The sequence below is a fragment of the Melospiza georgiana genome, chromosome 24 (assembly GCF_028018845.1).
Source record: "Melospiza georgiana isolate bMelGeo1 chromosome 24, bMelGeo1.pri, whole genome shotgun sequence".
Lineage (NCBI taxonomy): Eukaryota > Metazoa > Chordata > Aves > Passeriformes > Passerellidae > Melospiza > Melospiza georgiana.
The window spans coordinates 9,071,731-9,088,958 of NC_080453.1; the positions used below are offsets into that span (position 1 = coordinate 9,071,731).

The 17,228-nt window shown below is 52.7% G+C and overlaps 2 protein-coding genes across 2 annotated transcripts; both read left to right on the plus strand.

The window, feature by feature from the left end:
- The first annotated feature begins 1,413 nt into the window (after nucleotides 1–1,413).
- DHDDS (dehydrodolichyl diphosphate synthase subunit) lies at nucleotides 1,414–11,284 on the plus strand. Its single transcript, XM_058040448.1, has 9 exons — nucleotides 1,414–1,473; nucleotides 2,393–2,472; nucleotides 3,235–3,351; nucleotides 3,882–4,024; nucleotides 4,601–4,717; nucleotides 4,881–4,982; nucleotides 5,634–5,748; nucleotides 6,883–6,990; nucleotides 9,775–11,284. The coding sequence occupies exons 2-9, from the start codon at nucleotides 2,410–2,412 to the stop codon at nucleotides 10,009–10,011; spliced, it is 1,002 nt and encodes a 333-aa protein (XP_057896431.1). The 5' UTR covers nucleotides 1,414–1,473; nucleotides 2,393–2,409; the 3' UTR covers nucleotides 10,012–11,284.
- Nucleotides 11,285–13,009: 1,725 nt separating this feature from the next.
- HMGN2 (high mobility group nucleosomal binding domain 2) lies at nucleotides 13,010–16,393 on the plus strand. Its single transcript, XM_058040246.1, has 6 exons — nucleotides 13,010–13,170; nucleotides 13,705–13,749; nucleotides 14,153–14,182; nucleotides 14,724–14,774; nucleotides 15,098–15,193; nucleotides 15,538–16,393. Exons 1-6 carry the CDS (start codon nucleotides 13,156–13,158, stop codon nucleotides 15,571–15,573), a joined length of 273 nt encoding a protein of 90 aa, XP_057896229.1. The 5' UTR covers nucleotides 13,010–13,155; the 3' UTR covers nucleotides 15,574–16,393.
- Nucleotides 16,394–17,228: the final 835 nt, after the last annotated feature.

Sequence of the window (17,228 nt, forward strand, 5' to 3'; positions counted from 1 at the left end):
TGTGTGTAAATGCCTCTGTAAACCTTTCTACTTTCTCTCAGTATTCTCCTTGGTTATTGTTTACAAAAAAATAAGAGGAAAAAAAAAAAGAGAAAAAAAGGAAAAAAACAATAGAAAATATCCAAAGCATGTACCAGGTTACGGAGCAGGGAGATGGATGTGCTCTCCCACCCAGAGCTGCCAGGTGGGAGCTCTGTAACCATCCCTGCCCTGGGCAAAGCAAACAGGGAATCACTCAGCTTTCCCCCAGGGCGCTGGGATCTGAGAAAACAGGGATTTTTAACAGGGATTTTTATCTGTGCTGGGAAGCCACGCTGGAGGAGATGGGATTGATTCGCATCTCCTCGTGTTGGCCATTGTGGCTCTTCCCTTCTGCTGACAATAATTAACTGGATTGCTGCATCATGGCCCACCCTGCCCACGGGCACTATGCATGAGGGCACAGGGGAGCATGGGGCGCGCTCAGGGTCCTGCCGTGACACGGGAGTGTTTGAATGTAGAAAATGTGAGAAATAAATGTAGAGAATGTGAGAAATAAAACAAAGACGTCCCTCGCGGGGGGGTGTCTGCCCTGGGACGAAAGCCTTGAGTCCCAGAAATGTCCAGAGGAGACGGAAGAATGTAATCCATGTTGTTTACTGCTAGCAACCAAAGCGTTTGTGTCAAACCCGTGAAGTTTTACAGGGTGGGAGGGAGGGGATGTGGGGTCTGTGTGTGTGTGTGTGTGGGGCTCAGGGTGACCCTGAGCAGTTACTCACACTTCCCAAAGACATTTCCTGCCGTGGTCCCTGCAGCGACATCCTCAGCTCCTGCTGCTGCAGGTTTCCCCCCCTTCTGCTAGTTTTATTTTTGTTTTTGTACCAACTATGTAAAATGTGGGTTTTTTTTCTTTTCTGGAAAAAAAAAATAATAAAGACCATGGGCAATGGCTGCTGGTGATGTTCTGTGTGTGGTCACTTGTGTTTTTTTGCGTGGGTTGAGGAGCTCAGGGAACCAGATCCCACCTCCCCAAAAGTGCCCCAGCCCTGCCACGGAAACGCAGAGCGGTTTGGGTGGAAGGGACATTAAAGCCCACCCAATAATCCCACCCCTGATATGGCAGAGACATCTTCCCCATCCCAAGCTGCTCCAAGCCTCCATGTCCAGCCTGGCCTGGGACATTTCCAGGGATCCAGGGGCAGTTACAGCTGCTTTGAAAACCCCCACGCTCACAAAGGGACAATTTCCTGCCCATCCACGCTGCTCTCTGTCCCTCTGTAGCCGTTCCCGCGTCCTGTCCCTCACCATCTCCCCCTCCCCTCACAGCTCCCCCACCGCCATCTTCCCCTCCCCTCACGGCTTCCCGCCCGCCCCTGCGCACGCGCGGCCCCGCCCCCGCCACGCCCCGTCCGGCGCGCGCCGCCATGTGACGTAAGCGGAAGGGCACGTCACCGTCCGGCGGAGGCGGAGGCTGAGGCGGCGCCGCCGGGGCAGGTACCGGGACCGGGACCGACCGGGAGGGACCGGGGAGAGCCGGGACTGACCCGGGGCATAACGGGGCTTACCGGGGCTGAGCGGGCACAGCGGGAGCGTGGCGGGCGGGCGGGCTGTGTCTCCTTCCGCCGTGCCTCTCCCGCCGGCGGCCGTGTCCCTCCCCTCACGGAGCCGGCCGAGGCCTGAGGGACGCCCCGTCCCCACCGTGCGCTTCCCGCCCGGGAGGGCCCGGGAGGATCCCGGGAGTGGAGGCACCCGCAGGGTCTGGCTGTGCTCTCCGCTCCCGGCCGGTTCCGCTCGCTGCTGGCGGCGGGACGGGGTCCCGGGGGCTCCCGGGGAGCGGGCACGGCCTCTCTGAAGGGCGGTGTGCGGGAGCCCTGGGTCGCACCGGCCGCCGTTAGGTGCCCGTCAGCAGCCGGCGGTGGTGCTGGGAGAGCTCTGCCCGAGCCCTGCGTCAGGAGCTGTAGGAGCAGCCCGAATTCAGCGGTTCCCTGCCCTGATGTTTGTGGCTGTGGGTAGGGGTCCCCTCCTGAGGGAGCAGGCCGAGAAAGCCCACACGGAGAATAAACTCACGAGTGTAACTCGATCTGCTGCTGCCCCTGCACGGTGGGATGAAGTCCAGGCCGTTGGGTCTGGGCTCTTGGGGCTGGTCTGGGTCTGTACGGACCAGTCCTGCAGGCTGCAGCACTCAGGGATGGTTCTTGCACCAGCTGGTGCAGAATCCACTCAGATGACACAGCTGGAAAATTCCAGAGCCTGTTTCTGAGCTTCCCCACTGCCTGCTCATCCAAGGACTTGCACAGACAATGTAAAGGGCTCCAGAGCAGCAATCAGAGCTGATTTTTCCCAGTTGGTTTATTTGCTTTGGGCTCAAACAATCGCCTTTAACCCCTTTATTTTCATGTTCCCTTTGATAAAGGAGCTCTCAATTAAAAAATGTCGTGGATCAGAGAGGGCGAGCTGACCATCATAGAGAGGTTCTGTGCCAACATCATCAAGGTAAGGGATGGATTTGAGTGGATTTTGTGGTGAGGAGCTGGCAGGTTCTTCAGGGTGGAAATGACTCTGTGGCTGCAGGGCTCTGGAAAGGGAGAGTTGCTGGCAAGGCTACGTTTAGCGCTGGCACTGGATGTGCATCCCTAAACTCCATCCCAGGCTGGGAGATTGCTTGGGCTTAGCCTTGCAAATGAGCAGGACTGCAGGCAGTGCTTGCCAATAAGGATCTGTGCCCTTGCTGAGGAAGGCAGGGCGTGGGAAGGAGGGAGAGAGGAGAGATCCTCGTGCTCTCAGGGAGTTTAAGGAAGGAAACTGAGTATTGGAACAAAAACTCACCAGTTCCAGGCAAATTCTCTCCTTGCTCAGGCTTGAGACTGGTGGTGCTGCCCCAGTGAGGTCAGTGGGAAGGAACACTGCTCTTTGTGTGGGGAAGTCTTATGGCCTTTGCTTGTGTTCTGTGAAGGTAACTGTGTCTAAAAAGGCTCTTGAGTTCTGAAATAAGAATTGCAGCATAAACCCCTGTGTGCCCCTCCCTGGGCGCAGCTGTGGCAGCTCCTGAGCACTGCAGCTCTGTCCTGGGGAGTGGGGAGGGCAGAGCTGCCTTCCAGCTCAGGCCCTTGTCAGCACTGGGCTGTTCCTTTGGAGAGACCCCAGAGTGGGCTCGGCAGGGAGGGAAGCAGCACCCTGCTCCTTGCAGCTGCAGGGGCCAGGCTGGGCTCTCAGTGGCACAGCCCTGCTGCCCTGCTGTGCCTCTGCTGTCTGCAGGCAGGCCCAATGCCCAAGCACGTCGCCTTCATCATGGACGGCAATCGCCGCTACGCCCAGAAGTGCCACGTGGAGAGGCAGCAGGGACACTCCCAAGGCTTTGACAAGCTGGCACAGGTGGGGAGGATGTTTTCTGTGTTTGTGTGGTGGGAGTTGGAGCTGGGGTTGCTGCTGGACTGGTGTCCTGTGTTCCTTCTCTCCATTCTTGCCATGCTTGGAGCTGCTGTTCGTCATCAGGATTCACAGCTTCAGCTCCTCCCTCTCTGTGGTATACTGCAGAGTCATTCTATTCAGCTGCTTTTCCTTCTGTTTTGCCCTCAATTAAAACATCTACCTTACAGATCCCAAGGCTTTTATTTCTGTGAAACAGGTTGACTTTCTCTGAAACCATTATGAAAAGTGCACTGTGATATAATTTATGGTGCTTTTCCTGGCTGGATGAGTCCCCTGTGGTGGATTCTCAACCTCAGGTAGTGATATTTTCCTCCTGTTCTTTGACATGAATCTGAAATTCACATCTAAGGGTTCCATATTTTTGATAGTTGTTTATTTTGATCCAGCCCTGGCCTGGTGGGAGACCACAGGAGGGTTTCACATGGAGCAGTTGTGTCCTGCTGGCCTGATGGTTACATTTTGTCTCCTTGCAGACACTGAGGTGGTGCCTGAACCTGGGCATCCGGGAGGTGACAGTTTATGCCTTCAGCATTGAGAACTTCAAACGCTCCAAGGAGGAGGTGGATGGGCTCATGGACCTGGCCAGACAGAAGTTCAGCCGCCTCCTGGAGGAGCAGTAAGAGCGGAACTGGGGCAGGACACCATGAGTGGCAGGGATGTTCCATTTTGTGAGAATCCATTAATGAGGAGAGCCTTCCCCACCCGCAGTCAGGGACTGCCTGCCTGCGAGGGTGTACAGCTCTGTGCTGCCCCTGCACATCACATTTGGGACAACTGTGCCACCCAAACCATGGGGACAAGGACAGCTTTCAGATAAACAGCACAATCAGAAACACAGAGTGACAGATGTTGTTTTCATGAAATGTCAGAGCTCTGTCTTAATTTCTGGTTAGTTAGAGGTGCCCAGAGCCTGTGGTTGTATTCTAAGCCTCCACAGGTAGGGGTGCCTGGTCTGTGGTCACGTCCAGTCCTTTGGTTATGTCTGTACCTCAGGAGGAGGTGCGGGGAATGGTCACTGTGCCTTTATGGAATGCTTTGGGATGATCAAATCTCAGCCAGCTTGGCACACCTGAAAAGCATGTGGTGGTTTTGCCTCTCTCCAGTTCCCAGCTTTGCTGAGGCTGTGGGTGGGTGTTGGCACTGTGCAACAGGGACTGATGTGTTTTCTGTGCTCTCCACTGGTTGGGTGCAGGGAGAACCTGAAGAAGCACGGGGTGTGCATCCGTGTCCTGGGGGACCTGCCCCTCCTGCCCGTGGATATCCAGGAGCTGATTGCCCAGGCTGTGCTGGCAACCAGGAACTACAACAAGTGAGTGACACCCAGTTCAAAGAGCTGACAGCTCACGTATTCCTCTTCTTCCTGAGGGCTGGGACTTGTCAGACAGGCTGCACCTCTTTTATTCTTGGTTCTACAAGCACACCTTGTACTGGGCATTCCCAGGATGGGCCTCTCACAGCTTTTCCTTGTGCAGGTGCTTTCTGAACGTCTGCTTTGCTTACACATCGAGACATGAGATCAGCAATGCTGTCAGGGAGATGGCCTGGGGCGTGGAGCAAGGCCTGCTGGAGCCCAGGTAACTCTTGGCTTTCTGTGTGAGGCTTTGGGTGAATCCTGCCTGCCTCACCACTCACACTGCAGGAGAAACCTCTCAGAGGCCAAGTGGCTTTTAAATAGATCTCATTAAACCAGCGGGACTGGAACAAATGATTTAAAGTTACTATGCAGTGTTTGGCTTTTATTATTTCAGTTACCATGGTGATAGATACACAACCAAGGCAGAAGAGAAATTAGGTCTGTGTCTTAAGTTAGTTTAAATGTGAAGGCAGATTTTATGCCACAACAATTGGCTGCTTGGCTGACAGTCTTAGCTATGAGGTCAAACAACAGATGAATCATGAATGCTGCACTGTTCCTCCACCCTGAAGGAGAAGGAATAGTTACTCTCTGCTCCCTGCTGCAGATGGAAGCCCTCACAGTCTGCTTCCACCGCTGTGTTATGTTTCAAAGACTATGGAGTGGGATGCTCTGGGGGCTGAAGCAGCATTTGGAATAGCCTGTGGAGCAGACAGCAGTGTCTAAAAGAAGCAAGTGGATGGCTGACTGTGGTTTAGCTCTCCCACCCAGTTTTAATTTGCAGCCCTGAGTTTACAGAAAACCCCTTAGTTCTGGTTTGTGGCACATCCATCAGGCCAGGAGGGTGTGTGACAGGCTGTGTCTCTTTCAGTGACGTGTCTGAGTCGCTGCTGGATAAATGTCTGTACACCAACAACTCCCCCGACCCTGACCTGCTGATCAGGACCTCTGGGGAGGTTCGCCTCAGTGACTTCTTGCTCTGGCAGGTAAAGTCTCTGTTCTCTCCTTGGGATATTCCACCTTTGCCTCAGAGGGTGCTGCTGTTCCACTGACTCCAGGTGCAAGCAGATGTGAGGGCTCTGCATCTCCTTCTGCTGGGGTCAGGTAACTTCCAGGATGGGCTGAGTGCTGGGGCACCTCTGAGCAATCTGTGTCTGGCAGATCTGTGTTTGCCTAAAATCATGAATTCTCATCCCTTGGCTCCTCTCCTCACCTTTAGATAATTTCTTATTTGTAGAGAACGTTTGAGTGGAGTTGCTTCAGCTGAAGCTCACATGTTATTGTACATGTACAGTTTGGAGCCAAAACCAAATTGCCTTTAGGCAACCACATCAAATTATTCCCATTCCAAATGATTTAATTGGCAAGTTCTCAGAAGTTGTCTGGCCTGAGCTGTGCTTACCTACCAAGGCATCCCCTCTCCTCCCCCTGCTTTTGAGCACACCCATACCCTGGGTGGTGTTGATGCTATGAAATAACACTTGGCTTGCTCCTCTTGGTGGTACAGGAGTCGTGTTAAGTGTTGGATTGTTTTAGCAGTCATCATAGGAACACGTTTATCCCAAACTGTGAGGAACTTGGTGGCAAAAATAGGTTTTGATTTGAAATCTTTCATCTTCCAGCTCAAGGATATCTTCAGGATATCCCCACAACTCTTGGCTCCATGAAGCACTTTAAATGCCATGAGTGGGCAGTAAGGAATATCATGAGATGTCATTTGAAGAATGGCTTAAATGTCATGTCCTGATCCTCAGTTCAACCGTTATTCCCTCAGCCTTTGGTACTCCAGTGTTGCTATTTTAGGTTTTTTATAAGTCTGTGATGCTTAAGCTATTAAAAATACCTCTCTGAAGAGCAACACAGCAATAGAAAGAATTCTGCTGATGCCTTTGCAGGAGTGGATGACTGGTGTCCCAGCATTGAAAACGAATTAGAAGGACTCTACACTGTGCAATTTCAGACTCTCCTAGCTGCTTTTTACCTCACTTTAAGTAGAATCTGATAACAGGCTAGGTGAAACCTTTGTGGGGAAAGTGGCACAGTTTGCCCAACAGAGTTGCATCTTAATGACTTTTTCTCTTGCTCAGTGATTAAACTGTTGGTGATTTTGCTTTCTGCAGACATCCCATTCATGCCTGGTGTTTCAATCAGTCTTGTGGCCAGAATATTCCTTTTGGAACTTGTGTGAAGCCATCCTTCAGTTCCAGATGAACTACAGTGCTTTACAGGTAAGGAGCCTTGGGGAAGTGGGAAGCCCAGCCCCATGTGTTACCTGCACAGCAGCTGAGCTCAGGTGAGAGGCTGCAGAGGGGGAGCAGTGGTTGTTAGCTACCATCTTGTTTTAGTAGCAGCTCATGTGTTGCTCCTCCTGTACCCCTGAGGTTTGTTACAAGGTCTTGGTGTGTGGCCAGGCTTCTCTGCTTTCAGCAACACCCAGGATCTCCAAAGTCAGCCCTGTCTCTGTCACTCGTTGCTCATTGCAGCAGCTGGAGCATCTGTGCCAGGGCTCACACACCCAGTGAGCACTGCTGGTGTGCCACAGGGTGAGACCTGCACTCACACTGCACCAAGCAGGGAGTACTCACATGCTCTTCCTCCAGCTCCACTGTTGTTTTTAGGGCTGTAACAAGGGGGTGTAGAGTTTCCTTTCGGGGAGCTGGAATGAGGCAGCCTGAGCTGTGAGTCTGTGGACAAGTGTCCCCTTTCTGGTGGGTCCAGATGTACCTGCTGAAGGAATTGTTCCTACTGCTCACTGACGTCGTTCCTCTCCTTTTAGCTCTGCTGCTGTGAGCTCTCCCTGACCTGGTTCTGCTACAGCTGGCCAGTTCAGTAGTGAGATTGGAGTTTGGGGCTATTTTTAAGCAGAACCAGTGTGGGAGCTGGAACTCCTGATGGAGAAATGTGGAGGGCAGCAGCAGTGACTGGCAGAAGGACCTCAGGGTGGCAGCTCTTCATCCCCACCACATCTCGCTGCTCAATGTGTCTGTTCCTTAATTATTTGGGTCCTCTTTTTAAAAGCAGGCATTCCACTGCCCTTTTCTACCTTCAGGGACCTTGCTCACCCCTGAGAGTTGTCAAAGAGATTATAGCCAGTTGTGGCTATGGCTGAATTTAATCAAGTGCAGCCAGTCTGGCAGCATCCAAACTCTCCATGTCCTTAACCTCTTTTGTTCCTATTTCTGGCCCAAGTCTGCCCTTTTCCTACCAGCAATTCATTGTATTAGTACAACTAATGGCAGTTCACCTTCTGCACGAAGAGGGAAGCAGAAAAGGCAGTAGTGTTTGTCGTTGCCATGAGCTTGGCCTCTGTCTGGAACAGTAAGGTCACTGTTCTGACTTTGCTCCTGGTGCTGGTTTCTGACAGGCAACAAATGCAGCTTCTGTTCCCAGCTATTCTCAGCTTTTCTTAGTTCTGGTTGGTGGCTGGATGTGTTCATGCCATGCTATTATCAAGGTTTCTCATTGTCCACATTTGTCCTCTAGTCAGTTTTCTCCCTGTAAGGGCCACTTTGCAGTGTCTGAGGCTGCCCTTTTTCCAGGGAACCCTCACAATTGTGCAAAGGGAGGACTTCTCCCTCAGAGAAACTGAGATTTGGGAGCTGGGTCTTTTAGAATTTAAAATAGGTGATCTTGAAATCCAAAAGAGGTCACAAAGTAAATTCTCTTGGTGGGAGGGTTGCTGTCAGTGAGGATGGGGAGACTGGGGGGGGGACTTGCTGAGAATCCAGGATGTTTTACAGCAGCTGTGTTTGCTTTGGGAATGGGCTGCTGCTTTTGGGGTGTGGATGGGCAGCAGGATGAAAGGGGTGACAAGGTACAGAAATCCCCCTTGATTGTCAGGTAGTGGACAAAAGAATTCCTCCTTCCATCAGCTCAACCAGCATCACTTTCAGTGGCTGCCATTTTATTTCCCAGCTGATTCTTGCTCTCCATGGAGTCCCAGCATCAGCTGGAGCCTGCTTTTGGTACCTGGTAGATCTGGGAAGGAATGCAGGGCTTGGCTGGCCAGCCTGCCCCTGCAGGGGTGAGCTGAGTCTTTCCTGGGCCATAAACAGAATTGAGCTTTGAGGGATTGAAGTCTCCTGCTCAGCAGGCTGGTGATGATTCTTGCAGTCAGCCTGAGTGCCTCCATTCAGTGGCTTTGCTGGGGATATTTCTGCTCACACTGCCAGCACAACAAGAGCTAATTTCCAGAGCTATAGCTGCCTTGGGCTCAGGAAAAGTGTGGGGATGAGTGAGTCAGGCTCTCATTACAGTAATTATTCTTCTTGCTTGCTTGAAAGACCAGCACTTCCCAAGTGTGTGTGTGTGTCGGTTTATGTCACAGTGACCAGTTTTACAGTTTTTAAAAATAGAACCTCAATATTCCTGCCTGCTGATGTGTTTTTGCTGCTGGAAGCTGCAGGCCAGGATGTGTGCAATAAGGAGAAATCTAAAAGTGATGTTCTACAAGAAAACATTTCAAATACTTGGGTAGACAAGGATGGCTCCTGCCTTTGCCTCTCTCCTGCTGTGTCTCAAGCCAGTACATCCTTAGATCACAGAAATGTGGGCATGCTGAGCTTATTCCTGCTTTTGTTTTAAAGCTGATAAGCTCAATACTGGATCATCTCAAAGAACTGCCCTGCAAGTCATGGTTTGGAATCCCCTAAAACCTTTCAGCAGCCAGGAGAATAGGATCAAAAACTCTGTGATAAGAGTGGTGAGGATAAGAGTGTGCATGTTGGGGTTCAGGAGTTCTCCTGTAGCTGTTCCTCCCTGATTCCTGTATCTGAGGGTTTTCCCACAATCTGTCCTGACTTTTATCTGTTCTAGCTAGGAGTTCATGCTCTGAGCAGAGCTGTGTCTTGGAGGCAAGGCTCAGGAGGGCGTCCCTGTGGTTTTGAGCAGGCTGCCTCAAGGTGGAAGAGGCAGACCCAGAGTGAAGCCGCAGCCCCACGGCCGGGCAGAGGCTGTTTGTACCCTGTCCCACAGGTGAGCTAAGGTGGTGACACTCCTGCTTTTCCCTCCAGAAGGCCAGAGACTCCTACCTGGAGGAGAGGAGGCGGCAGCAGTTGGAGAGGGACCAGGCGTACGTGAGCAGGAAGCTGCAGCAGGAGGGCTGCCCGTCCCACGGAGACTCGCGGCGCCGGCGCTCGCTGCTGCAGAAGTGCACAGCCCTGAGGGAGGAGAGGATCCAGGGCTTCCTGCAGGCCCTGGAGCACAAGAGAGCCGACTTCTTGGAGAGACTGTGTCCGGTGTCTGCGTGACACAGGTGCTGGCCCTGGGGAGCACAGCCCGCAGGGCGAGCCGTGGGCTGCGCCAGGAGCGCCCGTCCCTGGCGCTGGCCCTGCCCGGGCAGGGAGGGCTGTGTGAACTCTCCTGGCCTGTCGTGCTGCTGAGGAAGGTGCTGCCGTCCTGTGTCGCCTCCCTGCCCTGGTGACAGACCCCTGCACCCTGCTGGGTCTCTGCTGCCGGGCCCTTGGCAGCCCAGGTGCTCCGGTGACAAGAAGTTAACTGCAATGAGCCTGCCCCAGCTCTCTGATTGCTCCTGAGCTGGCCCAGCCAGACCAGTTCAGTGCTGTTAAATCAGTCTGGGCTCGGGGTCTTTCCCTGGCTCTGCAGTAGGGAATCTCCTGTTGAGATGTGCTCTGCTGTCCCATCAAGGGAGAGGATTGTTCTGGTGTCAGGGGCATTCCCTACTGCCTGCTCCCTGAGAGCATCTTGTCTTTTCCCCCTGACTGCTGGGTAGGATGTGTCCATTCCTGGTCTCCAGAGAGCTAAAGGAAGGGTTCCTGCCTTGCTCTAAGGAGAAAAGGCTGCTCCAAAACTTCAGCAGGTTCTGAGAGATAAAGGAAGGGTTCCAGCCTTGCTCTAAGGAATAAAAGCTGCCCCAAAGCATCTGCAGGTTCTGAGATCTCTCCTGAGCAGTGTGTTGGGGAAAAGCCAGCTGCAGAAGGTGCTGGACCACACTGACCTTGGGAAAGGCTCTGAGCAGGCAGGAAAAAAGGATTGGCTGGGAATGAACCTTCTCAGGAAGGGAATTGGCAAAACAGGTGATGGCTACCCCATGCCAGACCCTCTGAGGGAGCTGCAGGGAATGAGGGAGGGCCTAATTCAGGAATACAGTAGCCAAAACCAACCCCTGACCCCAGATGGTTCAGAGGGGCAGTTTGGCTGATCCTAAAGGGAGTGGCCAGAGCAGCTGTGGAGCATTGCTTGTTCTCAGTTTTCCATTGGCAGGGAGATGGACAAGCTGATTTCCAGGGTTGTTTCCATCTCTCGTTCCTCCTGGTTTCCGTCCCCACGATCAAAGTAACTGAAAATGTCTTGATTTTTGCTCCTGCTGCACACACACGTGTGGCAGTACCAGCTGTTGCTGGGTTTTGAAGTGTTTCTTCTTACCTCCAGGTGAAAACCACAAAATGCAGATTTAACAGCCTTGTAAGTGCTGCACACTGAGCACTTGGCCTGTGATTGTGAAGAACTGTGTAGTCTAACTGGGAATAAAGTATATTCATACCAAAGTTACTTAAAAAATAACCTGAATGTTTAAAAGTATGTGGAGCTGCTTATTTTAAGGTGTGATGAAGCTGGAATCCAGGTTTAATACAGTAATATTTAATCTGTGACAGACTCCTCATGTGATTCCTATTGGCCTGGGAATTATTTGAAGGTTGTTTTTACAGTGCAGTGTGAGCAGTTTGCTGATGCCCCAAGGAGTGAAGCTGTGCAGATTCCACCTCTTGTGTAAGTAGCAAAGAGAATTTGGCTGAAAATGTGCTGAGATGATGAGAGCTGTTGATTTTAAACTTCTTTTGCTGTGTTTTATTTTCTCCATGTTTCAGGAAACTGGAAGCAGTGTACTCTCCATGAGATGGAGAGTCTCCAGTCTGCTTTGCCAGGCTGGTGGGGAGACTTCTACTCAAAAAATGCATTTTTACCTTAAGAAAAAAAAAAGTTTTTATTGTGTTCTGACTCTACAGGTGACAAAAGCCACGGAGGTGGCTTTCCACAAAGTACTGGTCCTGATGCAGGGCAGGTAAGTGAAGGGTCTGGTTTATAAAATACTTGTTGGGGAAGTTTTAATCCATTTTATAAAAGGCATCACTGGAGTAGGGGAGGAGGAAGTGCCCTTCAAGCAGTGGCAAAAGGTTCCTGTTACCTGAATTTGTGCATTTCACCTGCATCAGTGAAATGCAGGTGAATTTACATTATTCCTGTAAATGCAATTGCAGTTATTTCCCTTGTTAGAGGGGGAAACTCTCTTTGTTAGAGGGTGGAGATGAGGCAGACCCCAGGGTTTCAGGAGTGCATCTTTCCAGTGAATCTGTGGGAACAGAGCCACAGGCTTCTCTCAGTGAGAACAGCACCTCCATCATTAATTTATATGGGCTGGAGATGGGGAAAATCAGCATGGCTGGAAAAATGTGCAGCTGAAGTGTGAAACAGCCTGGATTTACCTGGCCAGGGGAGGGGGACAGGCTGCTCCTTGGGCTGTTTTTCTGAATGAGGCTGAACTAGAAAGTGAAAGGTTCGGGGAAGCAGTGATGAAGATGTTCAGCTGGATTTACAGCCCAGGGCCGTGGCTGTGCCAGGTGTGAGCCATGTCCCCTCTTGGAAGGCGCCCAGCTTCCCTTGGCACCAGCAGCGGGCACCTGTGTGAATTGACTGGACGTCATTTTATTGCTTTTTAACATTTCTCTCTCTCCTTGCAGCGCTGCCGCCTCCTTTCCGGACCGGGTCTGCGCATCCCCGGCGTTGCACCGGGAAAGGGCGCCCGGTGCTTGCCCCGGGAGGGGCCGCGGGGCGGGAGGTGCTGAACGAACAGCTCCGCTCACCTGCGCGGGCTGGCGGCGGGGTTCGGGGTGTTGCTGCCCCCCCTTTCCCCGAGCCGTTTGTCACATCCCCAGTTTTCACATCCCCAATTTTCACCTTTTCCCCCGTATTTTTCCCTCCCCCCCCCCCCCCCACTCCCCGCGGGTTTCCCGTGCGCGCGCACGGGGGGGGGGGGTGAATGGCGCGCGCGCCGCCCCCTCCGCGCCCCCCCCCATCCCCTCCTTCCCTCCCCGCCTTGGCCCCCGCCCACGTGACCCGCGCGGGCCAATGGGCGCGCGGGGCGGCGGGGATCCGGCTGGAACCGGTTGGGCCGCGTCCGGCTCTATATAAAACTTTATAAACACCCGATTCCAATTAGTGGGGTCGGGACCAGCGCAGCCCGCCGGGTGCAGCCCCGCAGCGCAGCGCCGCCAGCGCGCCCCGCTCCGCAGCGCCGCCAGCGCGCCCGGCTCCCGCTCCCCCGCCTCCCGCGCCGCTCCCTCCGCCCCCTCACGGCGCCCGGCGCGCTCCGCTCTCCGCACACACTCCAACGCACACACACATTCACTCGCACTCACGCTCGCACGCGCGGAGCCATGCCCAAGAGAAAGGTACGTGCCGCCCCCGCCGCCCTCTCCCCCCTCACGGCGCCCGTTCCCCCCTCACGGAGCCGCCTGTGGGAGGGGGGGCGGGACCAGCGCTCCCCCCGCGCGTTCGGGGCGGTAACGGAGCCGCGGGGCCTCGCGGGGTGGGGGCGGCGCGGGGCCGGTACCGGCGCGGCCGCGGGCGGCGGGAGGGGCCCGCCGGTCCGAACCGGTTGGTTTTGGCGGGAGGTCGGGGCCAGGGGAGGGGGAGGGGAGCGCCGGTGCGGGCGGGAAAGGGCGGGAAGCGGCGGCGGCGCTTTGCCGCCAAAACGGCGGGGGCGGGAGGAGAGGGATGGGATGGGATGGGATGGGGAGCGGGGCCCGCCCCGAGCGGCAGCGGCGCCCCCGCACCGGCCCCGGGGCCCGCCTGGGCCGTGCCCGGCACCCCCGCCCCGCCCGCGGGCCGCCGTGGGGACGGTCCCCCCGGGATCGGGGGTAAAACGGCGGGGAACGGGAGCCCTGCCCGTCACCGGCCCCTACAACCTGTGTCCCTGTCCCCAGGCTGAAGGAGAGACCAAGGGCGATAAGGCCAAAGTTAAGGATGAGGTAAGAAGTTCAGTGCTTTGAGAAAGTTGGATCATCAAGTGTTTCCTTTGGAAGACGAGGTTTAACGCCGTCAGAATAACTGGGGAGTAGCGGGGAGGGTTGTCTCAATTGATTCTGACTTTTCAAAGTCTTAACTGCTTTTTAACCACAAGAAATCTTCTTTTAACCATGAAAAATCTACTCAACTACCGTTAGCTATTAGTAATTCCAACAGCATAGCCTCATGTTTCTTGAGAACACAGAAAAAGGGAAACTGGGAAACTACCATCTTAATTTCTAAAAACTAAAGAGCTATAGATATAATTTCTGGGGATAGACTACTTTGGGAAGGGAGCAAGTTTGTAAGATATTGAGAGTTCATATCCCATGTAATTTCAATGGAATTGTTTTCCTTTTCCAACAGCCCCAGCGGAGATCAGCGAGGTTATCTGCTGTGAGTATCCTCTTGCTGGGCAGAGGTGTCACCACACTCGGTGGTTTTACACACGACCTCTGGGTGTGCAAGTGTGTGTCAGCGCTGGAGGTGAAAATTCAGTTCCTCCCTTAAGGCCCTGCCCCATTGTGTGCTGCTGTGAGAGTGGTAAAATAATGGACAAACCAAACAGCTGCTGCAGTTTCAAATGCTTCACTTGCTTTCCTAAAATGAAGCTATTTGGCCTGAACGTTAAAAAAAGTAAAAGAAAGTAGTTTGTTTCTCTGGAGCAGGACTTGAACAAGGGCCTGGAGTGCCAGGACAAAGGGGGAATGGCTTCCCACTGCCAGAGACTGGGATATGGGGAGGGAATTCCTGGCTGTGAGGGTGGGGAGGCCCCTGGATCCCTGGCAGTGCCCAAGGCCAGGCTGGACAGGGCTTGGAGCCCCCTGGGACAGTGGGAGGTGTCCCTGCCATGGCAGGGTGGCACTGGGTGGGCTGGAAGGTCCTTCCAAGCCAGACCATTCCACCAGGGTCTAACCAGGTTTTCTCTCCCTTGCAGAAACCTGCTCCTCCCAAGCCAGAGCCCAAACCTAAAAAAGCAGCTCCAAAGGTGAGTTGGGTTGGGTCAGGGCTGTTTGGAAAGGTGAATAAATGGTGATGAGGTTTGGCATTGCCTGGCAATGATAGCAGCTGACAAACCTTTGATGAACAGCTGTGCAGTGAGGAAATGGAGCCGCGTCCTAAAGCTGAACTGACAGCTTGCAGATTTCACAGAATTTGCGTAAAAATACCCAAGTGAGGAGTTCCCACTTGCTGCCACTCCCTTCACAAACAAACGTGGGTGTCTGTGTTCTTTTGGGGCCAGCACCCCAAAGGGGCTGTGGCTCTGCCTGGCTCTGGGAGCTGACAGCAAATGTTGTCTTGCATTCACAGAAGAGCGAGAAGGTGCCCAAGGGGAAGAAAGGAAAAGCTGATGCTGGCAAGGAGGGAAACAACCCTGCAGAAAATGGAGATGCCAAAACAGACCAGGTATCCCAGCAGGCTGGTGTGCAGCAGCATTGATTCCTTTCCCTCGGACTGGGACAGGTCTTGGCTTGTGGCTGCTGCTTACAACACTCGGCACAGGGGGCGTTGGTAAAGAGTTAAATTGTCTGTTCGCCAGGGGATGTTGCCACATGGAAGTTACTGTTCTTCTGTGGATTCAAAAAGCAACTTCTAAGTTGTGTTTTATGGTCCAACAGATGTTCAATTTAATTTTATTAAAAATCAGGGCTGTGCAGCCCAGAGAGGATTTGTTCTGCTCAGGGTTTTGCTGTATAGAAAAATGAGTGTCCATTTTTTAATGTGCTGACTTGTTCCCCTTTTCCTTTCAGGCACAGAAAGCCGAAGGTGCTGGTGAAGCCAAGTAAAACGTGTGAATTTTTGATAACTGTGTACTTCTGGTGACTGTACAGTTTGAAATACTATTTTTTATCAAGTTTTATAACAATGCAGAATTTTGGTTTACTTTTTTTTAAGCTATGTTGTTAGCACACAGACCGCTTCATTGTTGTGTTCTGGGGGGGTGGGGGGCAATGGGGACAAAAGTCATTTAGTCTATTTCTCAAAACCTAAATTTTAATAAGAAAAGCTTCTGCCAGTCCCCCAGTTTTTGGAAGAAGGGCCCTTCCTGCAGGGAGGAGGAAGGGATTCCCCCGTGCTGAGTGTCATTGTGTCCAGGTGAACATCAGAGCTCCCACGATGCTGTTGCCTGCTCCACATCCCAGTGCCACCAGCTCTGCCCCGGTGTCCCCTGCTCACCCAGAGCCATCACTCCAAACCACAGAGCTGGGTGTTCCCTGGCAGAGGATCTGCATTGCTGGTCTCCAGTCTGGATGTTCTGCCTCGGAAAGGAGCTGCCCTTCCTCTCTCCCTCCCCCTGTGGACCCCCAGATGCAGAATTCTGCCCCTGGAGTTTGTGCTCCCCTCCAAGTCAGGGTGGGTTTGTGCAGCGTTGTCAGACAGCGCGCCGTGGGAACGCGCCCACCCTCACTCTAAACCTCACCCAGTGCCAGCTGAACATTCTGACGGTTTTTAGCAACTTCTCCATTTCAGTAGTCCACAAAGGGAGGGGAGTTTGACAGTTGTTGTAAGGTGTTGCGGATTGTAGCCCATGTCCTGTCTAAATTACCATGATTGTTCATGAAAAGTACCTTTAATAAAGCTGGATACGGTTTGGCTTGGACTGTTCTTAATACTCTCTAATTTCTCCTGCCTTTAGTTCACTTCATGTGGTTTAAGAACATTTGCTTTCTGCATGCCTGTGTTCGTGCTTTCATTCAGATAATTAATTGTTGTAATTCACACCTGAAAAGCAAGGTTTCCTTACCTGAAAGTGAGGTTTCCTGGCCTAAAAGCTAGATCACTGCAGGGTGTTTTTAGAGCCTTGGCTTACTTGGAGGCTGAAAATGGAACATGTAAATAAATCTACTGAGTTAATTTTTCTTTATTTTCTAAAATGTAGCACTGTACGAAACAGGGAGGAATACAGTGGCCTTGCTGCAGAGGAAAGTAAAATTCTGGTCAGCTTTTCTTGGGAGTGAAACCAGAACTGGCTCCATAAAACTGATGATGTGTTACATTTCTGCACTTAAACTTGAATATTGTTGCTCCTGCTAATCGAATCCAGACCTGGCTGGGGTAGTGACTAAGCAGGAGATGAGATTTTTTGAGTAAAAATGCTCCATTTTTATAATTGCTACTTAGACTCCAGAGCAGAGCCAAACCCAAACCCCCCTGTGTAAATGTCTCCTTCAGTGGCTGTCAGATGAGTATTTTTTCAGTCTCTGCTTGGCTTTCCCTGGGATTTCAGTGTCTGTTTGTGATTAAGTTCAGTGACCTGTTTCAACCTGTGCTGATTTCGGGGGGAATCCAGTGAAAACGAGCAGGGCAGAGTTTCACATCCAGAAATTTCCAATGCGCTGGAAGTGTCCTGGAGCGGCTGCAGGCACAAAGGGCAGATTGGGATGTGCCCCCAGGAGCTGCTCCATCCCGGGTTCCATGGCTGCTCTGTCTAACAGAAAAG